Source organism: Aquarana catesbeiana, linkage group LG09 (genome assembly GCF_042186555.1).
Source record: "Aquarana catesbeiana isolate 2022-GZ linkage group LG09, ASM4218655v1, whole genome shotgun sequence".
Taxonomy (NCBI): Eukaryota; Metazoa; Chordata; class Amphibia; order Anura; family Ranidae; genus Aquarana; species Aquarana catesbeiana.
This window is the reverse complement of record NC_133332.1, coordinates 53,074,299-53,092,998: the sequence shown is the minus strand read 5'-3', so window position 1 is coordinate 53,092,998 and position 18,700 is coordinate 53,074,299. Positions and strand designations below refer to the sequence as shown.

The 18,700-nt window shown below is 43.5% G+C and overlaps 1 protein-coding gene across 2 annotated transcripts in view; it reads left to right on the top strand.

Annotated features, from left to right (window-relative positions):
• The window catches only part of LTBP4 (latent transforming growth factor beta binding protein 4), a 288,242-nt gene that overhangs the window by 93,509 nt on the left and 176,033 nt on the right, over positions 1-18,700 (top strand). For both annotated transcript variants that reach the window (XM_073598500.1, XM_073598501.1), the window contains exon 5: positions 13,841-14,002. In XM_073598500.1, the coding sequence (XP_073454601.1) occupies positions 13,841-14,002 (162 nt within the window). The remainder of the gene's footprint in view (positions 1-13,840; positions 14,003-18,700) is intronic.

Genomic DNA, 18,700 nt, shown 5'->3' with positions numbered 1-18,700 from the left:
ATAGCAATGCTGCAACTGCTATGGGCACCAAACCTGCAGCAGCTGTAAAGTGCTTAAAACTAAACTGGACCTAAGATTTTCACATCTTCCCCTATCCCATGGCTGCAATTGAGAAACATAGACCTCAGCACATTTATTGTATAGCTGGGGCAGCGGGATAGCATGGGCGGGGCCACAGAGGGAGTTGCCCTGGGTGCGAAATTCTTGGGGGTGCAAAATTAAAAAGCATTCTGGGTGACTAGGGAGTGCTCATGATCCCCGGGTTAGGGGGCACAATACTTGTCTGTGCTGGCAATCCACTCTACACCACTGAGCTGGGGAGACTACAAATGGCCGTGCTGGGAGTGTCGATTATCCCTTTCATGACTAAGCCTATTTTTGACATTTGGTGTTTACAAGTTAAAATCCGTATTTTTTGCTAGAAAATTACTTAGAGCCCCCAAACATTATAGATATTTTTTTTAGCAGAGAATCTAGAGAATAAAATGGTGATTGTTGTGTAGCAATAACTCTCAGTGGAGCTGCTGGTTTAAGCGGGTCTGTTACCTTCACTCTGCTTCCCTCTGTTTCACCACCACCGGGTCTAGGGTTCCGTTGAGTTTACCTCTGGACGATACACGCTCCAACACTGGAGTACGTTTTCAATGCTTTATTAAACACTTGACTTAGGAAAAGGAAAGAGACAAAAGGGAAACCGCAGAAGAAACTCAAACATCTTCCTTTAGGGTTCTTTTAACAAATGTTCGGGTAGAATTCAGATATTGTATGGAATGTGCTCCCCTCGTGGGACACACTCCTTGCTCGTCTGGATAGGCCTCTGTCACCAGCCTAGCAGCCAGTACGCAGCACGAATCAAAGTCTCTGCCACAGACTTGCTTGGGAACAAAATCCGTACGATCCTCTGCCACAGGATGTATCAGATTTTCTGTAATGAATGTCAGTCACAGTGCCTGAACCTTTAAGCAAACCCAGCAACACTATGCTGTATAGTTACTTTCGGATACGTCCTCCAACCGAGTCACCAGGCCCCTCTACAGACCAGCATGCTGCGGGTCCTCCCCTGGGATCTCCTCGGTTGTCTAGCTTCACCACACAGGACCGACAGCTCAGGACCATTCCTCGGCCGCGGTGGAAGGCCCCAGACAAGCCTCTGGACCCACCCCTGCGCCGTAGTATTGTGGGCCTCCGAAACGGAGGACCACGAGGTAGCCGCTTAATGCATACCTGTTGGCCAGGAGGGCCAGCAGGTGGCTGAAAAACGAACCCCAAAATATGGCGTCTGTCCCATAAATACACCCTTCCCAGAATGCAACTCGGAGGACCACCTCCACCGAGCTTGTCTCCAAAACAGAGGAGCATCTATACACTTCGACACGTTGCTCTTCCAACACTAACCAGTGATAACAGCGACACCCACCGGTCAGCATGGAAACACATACAACGTCAGCCAAGCTGGAACAGAGGCAAACTTAACCTTCCTAACGAACAAATTACTAAATTTACCTAAAGTGTGGTAGATTGCAAATCTACCAGCGCTACAGTTGCAATATTTTTTATCACACGGTATTTGTGCAGCTGTATTTTAAACGCAACTTTTTGGGAAAAGGGACACTTTCATGAATTTTAAAAAAATCAAACAGTAAAGTTAGCCCAATTTTTTTGTATAATGTGAAAGATGATGTTACGCCGAGTAAATAGACACCAAACATGTCACGCTTTATAATTGCACGCACTCGTGGAATGGCGACAAACTACGGTACCTAAAAATCTCCATAGGCGACACTTTAAATTTTTTTTATGGTTACCAGGTTAGGGTTACAGAGGAGGTCTAGTGCTAGAATTATTGCTCTCACTCTGACGATCGTGGCGATACCTCACATGTGTGATTTGAACACCATTTACATATGCGAGCGCAACTTCTGTATGCGTTTTCTTTGCTGCGCGAGCTCGCGGGGACGGGGGATCTTTAAAAAAATGTTTTTTTCTTATGTATTATATTTATTTTTATATTTAGAAATTGTGTTTTAAAAAAAAATTTTTTTGATCACTTTTTTTGCTGTCACAAGGAATGTAAACATCCCTTGTGACAGTAATAGGTGGTGACAGGTACTCTTTATGGAGGGATCGGGGGTCTAAAAGACCCCCGATCCCTCCTCTGCACTTCAAAGTATTCACATCGCCGGAAACAGGAACTCACGGCTTCGTTCCAGACTGTCAGCAGCCGCCGGAGGCGCGGGTTGGTGATCAGCGGGAAGCGGCGGGAGGGGGGACGTCCCCTCCTGCTCCTCCGGTATAACAGCTGAGTGGCTTTTAGCTGCTTCAGTTGTTATACATGGATAGCCGATCGGCCGCTCTACAAAATGGTACCGGGATGATGCCTGCAGCTGCGGGCATCATCCTGGTATAACCCCCGAAAGCTGAGTACGCACATCTGCGTATGCTCGGCGGGAAAGGGTTATTTTTAGTCTTAGTGATACATAGCAGAAAAAAGAGTATGGCGTTTGCACAGCAATAATGACACTTTGCCTGGTAATGAGCACAACCTTCCATCCAGTAGTGTATTTAGGTTTTGTGCTGCCCTAGGCCTGACTAAACTCGTGCACCCGCTAGTTTAAATATGACCCACCCCTTCCTGTCAAGGCCACACCCCTTGCTGTTTAAGTTTCAAGTGGGGACTAGTTCTGAGGGCCTGGGGGGGGGGGGGGGGGGGGCAATGGATTCCCTTAATTTGCATAGATTTCCTCTCACTTCCTGTTTGGCTATGTGGCAGGAAGCGAAGGGAAATCTCTGCAACGGGACAGAGATGGTAAAAAATAAACTGGCAGGGGTTATAACCCTCCCTTATTCTATCCAAAATGAAAAAAAAAGTGTTGCCTATAGTTCTACTTTAAGTACAAATGTTTGATAATTTTATGGAGAGGACTAAGAAGCTATATCCATGCCAGTGGTGCAGCAGAAAACATATAGTACAGTGAGGAAGGTTTATGGTCCAGGATGAAAGGACAGTCAAAACCAGAAGTGGCGCCCCCCCCCCCCCCCCCCCCCCCCCCAGTTGCGGAATGCCAGCCGCCCGCATAACTGAAGCAATACGGCCGCTTTATGGGGGCACTAGACTAATTTGCCTCTCAGCCATGTCCGCCCCATAAGATTGGCACTAACAGTGTAGCGCAAGCCGGCGGGGACTCTTTCCGTGCTGCCCCCCTGCAAAGTGCTACCCTAGGCCTGAGCCTTGTCAGCCTAGGCCAGGATACAGCGTTGCTTCCATCTAATGAGGTAGGGCAGAAGGACACATTTTAGCACAAAGTGTACATTCAATGGATAGATACATTATTATTACACCTCTAATAATGGAGAACATGTAGATGTATACAGTATATTATATACAATGATAACTAGTTAAAGTGTAACTGTGCCAGGATACGGATTTAAAATTCTTAAAGTGGAACTTTAACCTAAAAAAAATAATAAATTGTGAACAGGCAGGATGTTTAATGATGTTTAATGTGGGCGGAGCTAGGTGCTGAGGTCATTGTGCAACCGTAAGTGACAGAGTTTATATTCTATGCTGGCTGGACTGTTATTTTATGTGCAATCATATATGCTTACATGTACAGTGCCTTGAAAAAGTATTCATACCCCTTGACATTTTCAACATTTTGTCATGTTACAACCAAAAATGTAAATGTATTTTATTGGGATTTTATGTGATAGACCAACACAAAGTGGCATATAATTGTGAAGTGGAAGAAAAATGATAAATGGTTTTCAAAATTTTTTACAAATACATTTCTGAAAAGTGTGGAATGCATTTGTATTCAGCCCCCCCGGAGTCAATACTTTGTAGAACCACCTTTCTCTGCAATTACAGCTGCAAGTCTTTTTGGGGATGTCTCTACCAGCTTTGCGCATCTAGAGAGTGACATTTTTGCCCATTTTACTTTGCAAAATAGCTCAAGCTCTGTCAGATTGAATGGAGAACGTCTGTGAACAGCAATTTTTAAGTCTTGTCACCGATTCTCAATTGGATTTAAGTCTGGACTTTGACTGGGCTATTCTAACACATGAATATGTTTTGATCTAAACCATTTCATTGTAGCTGTGGCTGTATGTTCAGGATTATTGTGCTGCTGGAAGGTGAGGTCCCAGTCTCAAGTCTTTTGCAGACTCTAACAGGTTTTCTTCTAAGATTGCCCTGTATTTGGCTCCATCCATCTTCCCATCAACTCTGTCCTGCTTCCCTGTCCCTGCTGAAGAAAAGCATTCCAGCAACATGATGCTGCCACCACCATGTTTCACGGTGGGGATGATGTGTTCAGGGTGATGTGCAGTGTTAGTTTTCTGCCACACATAGCGATTTGCTTTTAGGCCAAAAAGTTCAATTTTAGTCTCATCTGACCAGAGCACCTTCTTCCACATGTTTGCTGTGTCCTCCACATGGCTTCTCACAAACTGTAAACGGACTTCTTATGGCTTTTTTTCAACAATGGCTTTCTTCTTGCCACTCTTCCATAAAAGTCAGATTTGTGGAGTACACGACTAATAGTTGTCCTGTGGACAGATTCTCCCACCTGAGCTGTGGATCTCTGCAGCTCCTCCAGAGTTACTATGGGCCTCTTGGCTGCTTCTCTGATTAATGCTCTCCTTGCCCGGCCTGTCAGTTTAGGTGGACGGCCATGTCTTGGTAGGTTTGCAGTTGTGCCATACTCTTTCCATTTTCGGATGATGGATTGAACAGTGCTCCGTGAGATGTTTAAAGCTTGGGAGATTTTTCTTATAACCTAACCCTGCTTTAAACCTCTCCACAACTTTATCCCTGACCTTTGTGGTGTGTTCCTTGGCCTTAATGATGCAAATTTGTTCGATAAGGTTCTCTAACAAGCCTCTGAGGGCTTCAGAGAACAGCTGTATTTATACTGAGATTAAATTACACACAGGTGGACTCTATTTACTAATTAGGTGACTTCTGAAGGCAATTGGTTCCACTAGATTTTAGTTAGGGGTATCAGAGTAAAGGGGGCTGAATACAAATGCACACCACACTTTTCAGATATTTATTTGAAAAACATTTTGAAAACCATTTATAATTTTCCTTCCACTTTGTGTTGATCTATCACATAAAATCCCAATAAAATACATTTACATTTTTGGTTGTAACATCACAAAAATGTGGACAATTTTATGGGGTATGAATACTTTTTCAAGACACTGTAAGTGCAATATTTTACTATTAAAGTGGATTAGCAGAGCTCCACCCAAAAGGGGAAGCTCCGCTTGTTTTCTTCCTTCCCCCCTCCGCTGCCACATTTGGCACCTTTTGGGGGGGGGGAGCGGGTAACTGTTTTTGACACCTTGCCGCAGCGAGGTTCCACAGAAGTTCGCCCCCCCCTCCTTCTTCCACCGCCGCCAGGCCATTCAGCAAGCTCAGCGCGCTTTGTGCATACGCAGTAGTGTACCGGCTGTGAAGCTGTAAGGCTTCACTGTCAGCTTCTCTTACAAGGAATGGCGGCGGCAGCAGCACCCGAGAGGGGATTGAAAGTGCAACTGGGGTGCCGACATAGCGGGCTCCCTGGACAGGTAAGTGTCCTAATATTAAAAGTCAGCAGCTACAGTATTTGTAGCTGCTGACTTTTCATTTTTTGGTGGGGGGGCTGGAGATCCGCTTTAGGATTTACACTATGTGGAGCACATTTATTTCCTTTGAGCGTTCATGGCAGTGTGTAGGTTGATTGGAGTAGCGGATTGCTGGATCCTTCTCCCATTTGGTGTAAGGACCCCTGGGGGTTTCTTTGGAATATGTATACAGGTGCCTTTTAACCTCTCTTATCAGATGGCCAAAATTAGCTGGTAAGTGCACATCTACCCTTTGGTGGTGGTGACCATCACGTGGATGCTCTGGAAGTGTCGGTGTTTGACAATCTGAGCTTTCTTATTTAGAGTGGACTCAACTCCTTCCCATCTGAACTACACTGTCTGTGGCGGACTTTTCTTTTTTGCAGAATTCACTTGTTCATTATATGGTTATATATCACCATAAAAGGACTTTTTTAAATTTTGTTTTATTTGTATTTATGACTTTTTATATTATATATTAGCGCAACTGGTATATTCTAATATGATTTAACTATGATAAATATTTCATGGTACTGTTGCAGCTTCTAAACACAGATTCACACAAGCGTGACATAGAGTTCTTTTCTCTAGAATTTTTAAAGTACAAGAGACATATTGGGGTTGATTTACTAAAAGCAAATAGACTGTGCACTTTGCAGTGCAGTTGCTCCAGAGCTTAGTAAATGAGGTTAAGGCTTCACTTTGCAAAGAATACCCAATCACGTGCAAGGTAAAAAAAAAAACACAGCATTTTTGCTTGCACATGATTGGATGATGGAAGTCAGCAGAGCTTCTGTTCATTTACTAGGCTCTGGAGCAACTGCACTTTGCAGAGTGCGCAGTATTTTTGCCTTTAGTAAATCAACCCCACTGTCTGCATTTAAGTTCCATTACCTGCCTGTCCACTCTGTACACTGAGCTCTGCACTCACAGCTCAGTGTAGAATTTCAGCCAGGTTGACTGATCTTCCCCGGCATATGCAGGAGTGATGTCATTTTGGCCTGGTCAATGGAAACATTCAGGGATCAATACCAAGAAGTCAGAGGGCTGAAGATGACAGCTCTGGGGGATCATAGCACCAGAGATCATAAGTGTCAATTATCTTTAAAGGATTAGTTCACCTTTACATCACCTTTCTGAAAAAAAATGACCCGTGCATTCCAACTTTTCTAGTACAGTAAGTCCCCTACTTATGAACGAGTTCTGTTCTGGGATCGAGTTTGTAAGTCCAAGTTGTTCATAAGTCCAGCAGAGATAAGTGCTTGCAGAAAAAGGCTGTGAGCGCTGATCAATGTGTTCTGGCGGGGAGAGTCCCCTTGTCAGAACACAAAGGCACAGCGGGGGGAGATTGCTGCACCAACATTGCTTGTGTTGGTACGGCGATCTGTCAGTTTTTTTTGTTCAGCCCGCTGGGTTGAACGATAAAAACTGAGTGTGTGTACCCAGCTTTACATGATTGGACATGCAAACACATGTTCGTATCTTTGAAAGTTTGCAACTTCAACGTTCATATGTAGGGAACTTGCTGTATAGTAAAAAGCTGCACCGTTTTAAAAAAGATCCTCAATTTTCAAGGCATACCTGTAGACCTTGTGCAGTCTCCACTGAGCCTGTCCATAAAACTTCTAAAGTGTGCACTGTGCATGCATAGGTTTTGAATGAGCTAGAACACTTGTTCCTTTGCTGATGGAACCATGAGGACACATTACTGCTGTAGCGGTCTCCCCGACCTCTAAGGGCCTGAAAGTGACCCAACAGAGTCAGGGAGAGCTGACATTCCTCCTCAGGGTGCAGATTACTAGGCATGGTGGGTTTAGTGCAAGATGGAAAGATGGGCACCAGTCACTTTTAAAAATGAACAAAGAGAGTTTTTATTTCTCTTAACAGGAACAGGGGAGAGAGAGTTAGGGCACAGGACACCCTTAGGCAAATGCAATAGCAACTTGGCAGACTCTGGAGACAAAAATGGAACTAGGCAGACAGCAATACAGAAAAGAGGCCTTTGAGCTGAATGCAGCGATCTGTATCTTGTAGCAACTGCTGTCTCCTATGGTAACAACTTCACTCACAGTCTCCTACTGTAGATCTTCAAGCTTAGCTCCCAGCTGCCTGCTGGACTTCTCAAGCTTCACTCACAGCTACCTGCTTGAATCTTCAAGCTCAGCTCGCAGTATCCCACTGTACTTCTTGGACTCTCAGCTACCCGCTGGATCCCTCAGGCTTGACTCACAGCTACCCGCTGTACTTAACCCTTACAGTCTGCCAAAAAAGATCATGGGTGTTATGCTACTGGTTCTGCCAAGTGGTGTTGACCCTGGAACTATGCCACCATCAGATAGAAGGTCAGTTATCCAACAGGAACCCCTAGCAGTCTCTGGAGGAACCCTAGGGTTTCACTGAACCCTGGTTGAGAATGGCTGCTTTAGATCCTCTAATGCTTTTTAATCACTGCTTTTACTTTAAGCAACTGTTGAAAAATAACTAACAACTCAGATGAAAAGTTTAGAGTAATATAGCACTTCTGAAGGTGAAATAGAGCATTTATTGATCGAGGTTTATCTGTTCTGCTTTTCTGCCTGTTCCGAGACCGTGTAGCATTCAGGTATATATCACCACTGCACACCAGAACATGGTCTCCTATTAAGTTGTTGGAACAACCAGTGGCTGGCACCACAGTAGACAGAAGAGAAATATGTTGGCTGTACACCAAGAGCTTCATTTTAATAAAACTGCCTTTATTTGCCTTTTTCAGTAGGTAACCTCCAAGAATGCAATGTTTTAGAACATGTTTCCTTCATTAAGGCATGCTCTTGGTGTGCTGGCAACATATTTCTCATATTGTACCAATCAGTTCTCCTGCTGGTCTTCTTTATTTGTGCATTTAAAATGTTGCCAGGGGTTGGTATGAACCTCTTAGCAAGTACCTAGCAATGCTTTCAAAACCAAAAAAATCTTTTTTTAAAGCAGTTGTAAACCGCTGGACGTTTTTCTTCTTTTTTCTTACCTGCAGGTAAAGGCATAATGTGCTAATATGCATCGCTTACTAGCACATTATGTGAAACTTACCTGAAAACGAAGTCTTCCAGCGATGCAATGTCATCTCTGGAGACAGCTTCCATCTTCACCTGTCTTGCCTCCGGGTTCGCAGACTCCAAGTCTGTGACTGGCCGAGCCGCGATGATGTCACTCCCGGGCCGGTCATGGCACAGGGCTCGGAAGGAACGGCACAGGTGGCCGTTCCTTCAGTGCGGATGTGCCAGTGATGTCACTGGGTGCATGTACACTAAATATCTCCTAAACGGTGCATATTTAGGAGATATTTACACTACCTATAGCCTTATTATAGGCTTACCTATAGGTAAAATGCAAAGATGGAAGTTTACTTCCTCTTTAAGACCTCGATTACACCATGGTGCAGAGACATCAGTTTTATGCACGCGTTTTGCAAGGGCTCAAAGAAAACGATGGTTCTCTATGTGCTCTAAGGGCTCATTCATACCATACATGAATGACAACTGATGGGAACTGAAGGAAAAACTGTGCAAATTTCACTTGCAGTGACATCAGTTTCACATCAGCTTACATCAGTTTTCGTGCGCGTCATTTATGTGCCCTAAGGCCCCTTTCACACGAGGCGGGCTCCATTTCTACGGAGCCCGCCTCGGTCCGCCGGCTCAGCGGGGGATCTGTCTGTTGATCTCCGCTGAGCCGGCGGATGACAGGTCCCTCTCTGCTCACTGAGCGGGGAGGGGCTTGTCGCCGCTGCCGCCTATGGAGGGATCGGACGAAAACGGACAGCGTGTCCGTTTTCGTCAGATCTCCCCCGATCCGCCAGCGACAGACCTGGACGTAGGGCCATCCGTCTGCTCTTCAGCGGATCGGACCGGGTCGGATGTCAGCGGACATGTCTCCGCTGACATCCGACGCTCCATAGACTAACATGGAGCGCCCGTTCAGGTCCGCCGTCAAAACTGACAGGCGGACCTGAACGGTCCGATCGTGTGAAAGGGGCCTTAGTGTAGAAATGTCATCAGCACACCAAGGATTTCTCAAAAGGGTCCAAAGCTTTATTCACATGGTTACACGGTACACATACGGCAATGTTTCTGAGCCACGCAAGGCCCTTTTGAGAAATCCTTGGCGTGCTGATGACATTTCTACTCTCTGTTTATCTACGGCTTCCAGCCGGTGGTCATTACACACAGCTTTACTACAGACATTTTCAGGAACATGTGCGTGGGGAATATTGCATTTGGATTTATGTTCCCCGTTCACACCAATGTTGTTGTCATGTCAGTTTTTTTTCACGTGCACAAAACTGCATACATGTTGCAGATTCCTGTGCAGAAAAAATACACACGTTGGGGTGCAAACAGGGCACATAGAGGACCATTGTTTTTTTTATGGTGTTCTTGCAGAACGCGTGCAGAAAAACCGACGTCTCTGCACCATGATGTGAACGAGGCCTTAAAGCTGCCTCCTCACCCTTCGGTGACAAATTTGGCACCGTTTGGGGGGGGGGGGCTGGTACCTGGTTTTGACAGGTACCCGCTCTCACTTCCGGGTGATCGTCACCCGGAAGTTCTGCCCCCCCTCCTTTCCCCACCGCCGGGCTATTCATAAAATGCAACGCGCTTCGTGCATGCGCAGTAGGTAACCAGCTGTGAAGCCACAAGGCTTTACTGCCAGCTTCCTTTACAGGCAATGGCGGTGCAGCACCAGAGAGCCAATGGGAAAAATCAGCTAGAGTGCCGACATTGCTGGATTCCAGGACAGGTGAACGTCCTAATATTAAAAGTCAGCAGCTACAGTATTTGTAGCTGCTGACTTTTCATTTTTTCTAAAGGAGCCTGGACCTCCTCTTTAAGGTATTACATTACTACTAACTAAATCTAAGCAATGTCATCACTACTCACTAAATAATGTGGTTTCCAAAATTATTTATGTATATTCACATAATATTTACACTAAAAACACCTTTATTACTTACTAAATAATGTTTTTTTTTATTATTTATGAGCATTCATATAATATTTGCACTAAAACCACAATACATTGGGCTCTATTTATGTAAATTTGCTCTGCAAATGCCTAAGCATTCACACAGCCATCACAAGTAATCCCCATATTGTGCATTGCTAGCCCCATCTAGTGGCCATATTGCGGTATTTTCCTGAATGCATTATTTCAGGAAAATACCACATTACTGCCACTAGATGGAGCTGACATTCATAGCAAATACACATATTACACACAGTATGGGGATTAGCGTATTTTTCGTTCCATAAGACGCACCTGACCATAAGACGCACTTAGGTTTTAGAGGAGGAAAGCAAGAAAAAAAATATTCCGAACCAAATGGTGTACTAAAATATTTTCCAGTGCCCATGAAATGCAGCCTGACCAGTGCCAAAGAAAGGCAGACTGACCATTGCCATAAACGCAGACTGACCATTGCCATAAACGCAGACTGACCATTGCCATAAACGCAGACTGACCATTGCCATAAACGCAGACTGACCATTGCCAATAATGCAGAGTGACCAGTAATGCAGACCATTGCCACAAACACAGCCTTACCCGATGTTATCCCATCCGCTGACAGAGCAGCCTGAGCAGCCGAATGCTATGTTCTCTGTGTCTGGCAGAGCAGGGGGATTACCCGATGCCCACGGGGGTTTGAATGTCTGGTAGAGCAGGGGATTGCCCGGCGCCCATGAGGGGTTTGAATGTCTGGCAGAGCAGGGGGATTGCCCGGCACCCACGGGGGGTTTCAATGTCTGTCTCCCGCATCTCCTGACAGTGGTAATGGGATGGGGGGCAGTGCCAGTGGCGACGGGGCTCGGTGCCTGTCGTATATTCGCACCATAAGACGCAGAGACATTTTCCCCCATATTTCTGGGGGAAAAAGTGCGTCTTATGGTCCGAAAAATACGGTATTTGTGAGGGCTGTGCGAACGCTTAGGCATTCGCATAGACAGTTTTTAATAAATAGAATGCATTATTTTTCGTAAGAAATTAAGATGTAGTCACTCAAGAAAAAGGAGGAATTGGTAAGTGTATAGCTAAGTGACCTGGTCTGTCCAATCCAATAATGAATGACAGAAAACAAAAACCTGGTGCTCAAGGCACGGTAAATCTCTTGTGGATCTTTATTAGGCAGACCAGGTATATAAGTAAAAAAAGTGCATTGTATTTAATTTTAACATCATTAAAAAATAAGAACAATATATTCCATCATGTAAAATCAAGATACATAATACATAAAAATGTTGCAACTGTATGTAGAACAAACTGCCCATGGAGAACAAGCGGGCTAGCAATGTTGCATACTGGCGTAGACACCTTACATGTTTCGAACCAAATATAGTCCTTCTTCAGAGGTTTTTATGTCATATGGGTAGCGAAAATTCTATAATATAGATATATAATATATATTATTGGTATTGTGGTAGCAATATATTAAAAAAATCAAAAAATACATACATATATCACATTGTATATAATTGATAAAGGTAATTAGTATTGTATATAATTGATAAAGGTCAGCTGTACTTACAAAAATGCATATACAAATGCCGTATGTATCCAAAGGATAGATTGGTTGTTGGTCTCACAGATCGGAAAGTGCAACACAGGTGGAGCCCAGGATGCAGACAGGGAAACAATTGCTTCAACTACAAGGACCCCATAGCATTAGAGCAACTGCTCCTGCCGATAGGTGACCGCAGCCAAAGGAGTAGTATTGTTCGTAAGAAAAAACGAGTTTTTAAATGCTCATCTGTATGGACAAGCAAAAGGTATTGGGTATTATGTATCTTGATTTTATATGATGTCATATATTGTTCTTATTTTTTGTTGATGTTAAAATGAAATAAAAAGTACTATTTTTACTTATATACCTGGTCTGCCTATTAAAGATCCACAAGGGGTTTACCGTGCCTTGAGCACTAGGTTTTTGTTCATGTAGTCCCTCATAACGACCAATCATATAGAAGTTTACCATACCTGCCAAAATTTTGAGATGGGAATGAGGGACACCTACCAGCAAATGTATGTTGACATAGGACACGTCCCCCTGCCACACCCCCTTAAAGGAGAATTAACCAAGAAAAAAATGTTTAATTATACCCACAAGGGTTTTTTTTTTTTAACCACTACTATTCCTTTATATTGGCTTTTAAAATTTACAAATGCAGCAATTTAGACTTTGGATGAAAGGTTTAGCTCTGACAAACACTTTTTGAAAGATAAAAAGTGCATTTTATATACAACTATATGGATCAGACCAAAATGAGGGACAAATGAGGGACAGAGGGACATTGCTCCAAATCAGGGACAGTCCCTCGAAATCAGGGACAGTTGGGAGCTATGGTTTACTGTTGTCAGGTAAGTGAAGAACTCCAAATAGTTGTTAGAAGTTACTGCACTTTGCTTATTGCTGTTTTACTGAGTGTGATTGATAAGAGCTCCATACCCAGGGACATACCCAGCATCGTTATAGCAATTAGCTGTATGTCAATTTTTAAATAAATCTAGCTTATGGTAGCTGGGTATCTCTTCGTGTGGTGCAGGTGCAGGCTGCATTGTTAACTGTCATTTCTGTCCTGCTATTGCCTCCTCCTCAGTCTTGTTACCTCAATTATTCTCTGTATCCTGACTGTATATAAATATTTGGAGCAGGGAGTGAACGGGGTTAAAGTGAGCCCTACTAATGGCTGACGGTATACCCTTGTAAACATTGTTGTTGGATCACTGCCCAGTGACTGTTTTTAATTAGTTGATCCACATTTCATATTGTAGCCAGCATGCTGTGTAACCGTTCTTGCTTCATGTCACTCCCCTCATCCGTCCTCTCTCTCTCTCTCCCTCTTTTTTTTTTTTTTTAATCTCTAACTTTCTTTGCTGTAGTACAGTGAGAGTATCATTCAGTCCAGCTCTGTGCTCTCCTGTGTGAGGGGATTCTAACAACACCAGACCCCATAGGAGTAGCAAGCCCCCCAAATCTCCCCCCTTCTTTCCCTCCCTTTCTCCTTCTACATGAGAAGCAAGAGCAAAGTAGACAATCCGCAAAAACTTACACAGGACCAAAGAAGAAAACTAAACCCACTCCCTGAGGCTCCCCCCAAGAGCTAGCAATCCATCGGGGCCTCTGGGAGTGAGAGCTCAAAAATGGATAGAAGGCTGATTTTTCTTTCTGTTTCTCTCTGCTGCTTGGGGTGGATGCCAGCCTCTGGACAGGTGGAGAAGGTCAGAGTCATGTTCACACCCATGATCTGCCGCGTGCACTGCTTGGGGGACCGCTGCAGGAACCAGTGTGAAAAAGGGAACTTGACCACGGTCTACAGCGACGAGGTCGCCAAGAACAATGGGGAGCACGGATTTCGAGCCTGTGAGTATGACTTCATTCTCTCGTGTCACGGCATGGAAAATCTTGTACAGAAAACATGCACGGAAATCATCTTTGTCATTCATGGCAATCTGTAGTAGCTTAGCACCTCCTTGCATGTGTTTTACAAGACATCCCAGCTGTGACTGCATTGTGATTTTGATATTGCTAAACAAAGTCTATATTGTGAAAAAGTATAATGTTCTCAGATGCTATAGAGAGTACTTTCTAATTTGTGCGGCATATAGATTGGGAAGATACAAAGAGTGGGCTAATGCAATTTACTGTACGCCAACTTGCTTTTTATACACAGCTCATGTCTTCGCAGTAACTGCAAAGTTCATAGACTAGATGTCTGAGCTACTCCTAAAGGAGCCTAAAAACTATCCATTTACTCTTAAGACATGAGCTGTGTATAAAAAGCAGCTTGGCATGTAAATTATCCTATCCCACCCATTGGCGGTTGATCAAACTTTGCAACTGAAGCCAGGAGCAGGCAACCTTGGTTGGGTGGAGATCTGCTTTAACTACCAAACTGTGCAAAGCCGAATGGGGCAGTTTAACTTGGCTCCTGAAAAGTACTGGGGACCAAGAGCAATGTAATGTTCTCACAGTGTGCATAGGTCTACAGCAGAGGTCTCCAAACTTTCCAAACAGAGGGCAAGTTTACTGTCCTTCAGACTTTGGGGGGCCAGACTGTGGCCAGTGTGAGTAGAAAATGCCCTGGGAGTAAATAATGCCCCATCATTGGTATCAGTGGGAGAAATCGTGCCCTATTGTTGGTATCATGGTAAGGAATGGTGCCCCATAATTGGCATCATTGGGAGCAATAGTGCCCCATTGTTAGAGTCAGTGGGGGGGGGGGGGGGATAGTGCCTTTTATCAATGTCAGGAATAGTGCCTCAAGGGCCAGATAGAGGCAAGCAAAGGGCCACATCTGGCCCCAGGGCCACAGTTTGGAGACCACAGGTTTACAGCTACTCTATAATAGACTCTCTATTGACATTTGTCCAAGGTGCTAAACTATTATCTGTCTTCGAATCACATGAAAAGTACACATTTATGTCTGACCCTCAGGCCTAGGCTTACATCTATACAGGTCCCTATTTGTACCTCTCTGCTGGTTCCTCTTGGTCCTGCAGCTGTACAGGTTGGTCTTCTGTGTATGTACTGCCAAGGGGGAACTAATACTATCTGGAGGAGAATATACTGTAGGCTATGGGTGAAGCACCTACTGTAAGCTAGCCAAAAGAGAGATGTGACAATTCAGAAAAGTACCTTCAGGCCCTTAGAGGACCCTTTCTTTGTGCATCACGAAAAGCTACAATTCAGTTAATCTCTTGTGATTTCCTAATTTCTGCCTGCGAGACAATAATGTGGAGTATTGGACTGTTTCCTTTTATATATGCCTTGTCGGAAGAGCTTAAGAGAATGTCCAACAAACCAAATGCACCAGATCTGTTGTGATGCTGGTTTCATTATATCTGCAGATTTCCTCATTTCTGTCTATGAGACAATAATGCGAGTATTGGACTATTTGTTTTCATATCTGCCTTGTTGGAAGAGCTTAAGAGAATGTCCGACAAACCAAACCCAACAGATCCCTTGTGATGCTGGTTTCCCTATATCTGCAGATTTTGTAACATTTGACATACTCAGTTTGTCTGTATCAAATGCTACTGTTCAGATCAACTGTGCATGCTCCGCCAAAATATTGCTACCGGTTCTTCCAGCCGTTTTGTTTACACTTGCATATCTCTTTTAAAGTTGGGCAAAAACTTTCTTACACAAATTGGGAATGATGTCATTTCAATCCAATAGAGAACGGTAACAATGGCAGTTTTTACACACACCCTTATGTATGTTGCAACAAGGAGCCCTTTTCATTCTCCACAAAATACCTAAAAAAGGTTAAGATTTAGAACAGGGTTTCTCAAGCAGGGTTCCTCCAGAGATTGTTAGGGGTTCCTTGAACAATGTGCAATTTCTGCCTCTCAGATAAGTTCCCACCGACACCATTGATCTTTTTAGCTATCTGTAAGGGGTAATTCTTCCCAATGACCACGATTGTGGGGAGTATTCATCCCACTGACCATCACAGTAAAGTATCATGAGATGCAGATATAGTTATTTTTAGCAGGGGTTCCCTGAGACCGTTAAGTTATTTCAAGGGGTCCTCTGTATTGAGTTGGTTGAGAAAGGCTGGTTTAAAAGAAAGAGGGTGGAGTTTTGCAGGTGCTCTGTTGCAGCACATTTACATGTAGAAAGTGTAGCTCTACAAAGACAGATCCAGTCTCTCATAAATTGGTACTGCAGGTAAGTGCATATGTATGGAGTAAAACCCTTTGTAACAGCCTTCCTCAACCTTTTCAACACGGGAGGACCCTTAAAATAACTTTTCAGTCTTGGGGAAACCCTGCTATTAATTACTATATCTACATACAGATCATGGTACAATAAAGTGATGGTCAGTGAGAAGAATGCTCCTTACATGTGTGGTCAATAGGAGGAATACCCCTCTTATAGATAACTAAAAAGATAATTGGGGTCAGTAGGAACTTATTTGTGAGGCAAAAACTGCCCTTACTCGAGGAATAAAATAGAATGGTTGGTGTCTGGTCAATCTGAGAGGGGGTGGAGGATTATTATGATGGTAGTTTGGGGTTTTAAGAGAAGGGTGGAAGCCTCAAGATCTGATGTCCATCAGCTCTGCTATGTCGAGTTGGCCCTGAAACTATTCAGGCATCATCAGACACTGAGGTCAATTATTCACAGCTAAAGGAACTCCTAGCAATCTCTGGAGTAACCCCAGGTTTCCATGGAACCTTGTTTGAAAAACGCTCTTCTAGATTGTCATGTGCTGACCAAAACATCTATTACGACACATTAAAGTTCTGGATGTTGCATCACAGTGAAGTTCAAGCACAGAGCAGGTTGGGCCAGAGGGTATTGTAGAGGATGGCTGTTTCTTTCCAAGCTAGACTCTTATTCCTGACGTATATCCTTATTAGAGGTCTGCAGAACCTCATTCATATGAAATACTGTCTTGAGAAGTTACAAAAATCACAAATTATACTCCACACGCTATTAAGCATAACAGGCCACATCTGTGCACATGACCTAACTTTCTTAAAGCCGTTAAAGCAACATTATTTATGAACTGATATACAGAGCTGATTCAATAAAGTGTTTGGGCTCAAGTGCAGGAGTGTAGGCTGCAGCACATTTTTCTGTTGTTTTTAAGGTGGCTGATTGAAGCCAATCGTAGGCAACCATTGGGAGGTAGAGATCTGCTTTAAGTACTGTGAAGCACATTAAGACCTACCGTGTTTGGGGGTAAGTGATCCTAAACAGGGAAGAAAGGAATATAAACCTAGAAACAGAGAAATGTGTACAGGTCAGTTAATAAAAACGGTTAGCTTGCTTCATAGTGTTCGGCAGAGACAAACCAATGAGCTCAGCAGCCTCTTTTCATCAGTCCAGCATGCCTAATGCTTGCTACCCATTAAGGATACTTGAACTATGTATTGCAATATGTGGATCTATGGGGTTGATTTACTAAAGGCAAATAGACTGTACACTTTGCAAAGTGCAGTTGCCCTCTGCCAGTGCAGTTGCTCCAGAGCTTAGTAAATGAGGTAAGGATTCATTTTGCAAAGACTACCCAATAACGTGCAAGGAAAATGAAAAAAGCTGCATTTTTGCTTGCACATGCTTAGGTGATGGAAGTCAGCAGAGTTTCTGCTCATTTACTAAGCTCTGGAGCAACTGCAAAGTGTGCAGTCTTTTTCCCTTTAGTAAATCAACCCCTATGTGTCTCTGTACTATAGTGCTAGATAGCCATGTGTATGAATATAGAGTAGTGTGCAGAGGGTTAATAGATAATGCATAATTTAGTACAAAGCCTGACTTACTTTTACCCACTGTAACTGGAATGGACAGCACTGATGAAAGACAGCGTAGTCTCATTACACAGAGGAACAGCCCATAATAAACAGCACTCTTTCAGGAATGTGGAGTATAATGGCTAAGCATGATTTGAGTTTAGTCTGAATACATTCAGATCTCTTAAGGTGAAATTCCAGTATAAACTATGATGCTTTAACATTGCCACAGCTATCACATTGCAATGGAGATATTATTGAGCAAATTAAACAATAAGCTGATGTAAGGTGAGCTAGTCAAGGAGGTCCCATTTGTCACTGATATCTCTAGTCTTGAATCTTCCCTCCTTCCCTTCTTGCACCATTGGTAGAAAAATAATTTACCAGCACTAATTATATATTACTAATCAGCAAGATATAACATCATGTCAACAAAGTATTTATTTTGGTAAACTCTAAATGTCGTTCAACAAATCTTACAGATCTAGCCACCGGTTCCAGTGGATCCTGTATACACCTACATATCCACATCAAACTAAGATGTATAGTAGTTCCCATGAAGAGCAGAGGAGGAACATTCTGATTTGATTGGGGAACAGTCTATTTTGGGGTGGGGGATTTTTGTTTGGCTAGGATGAATCCATTCCAATCTTATCTGAGGAGGCGTAGCCAGGGAAATGCCTACAGGCATACAAATATTCTACAATCCAACCATCCAAATGGCCAGATAGATCAAACATTCAATAATGTCTATAGGTACCACATAAAAAATATTGTGTATTTGCAGTGAGCACATATTTCGAAGGTTAATGTACTT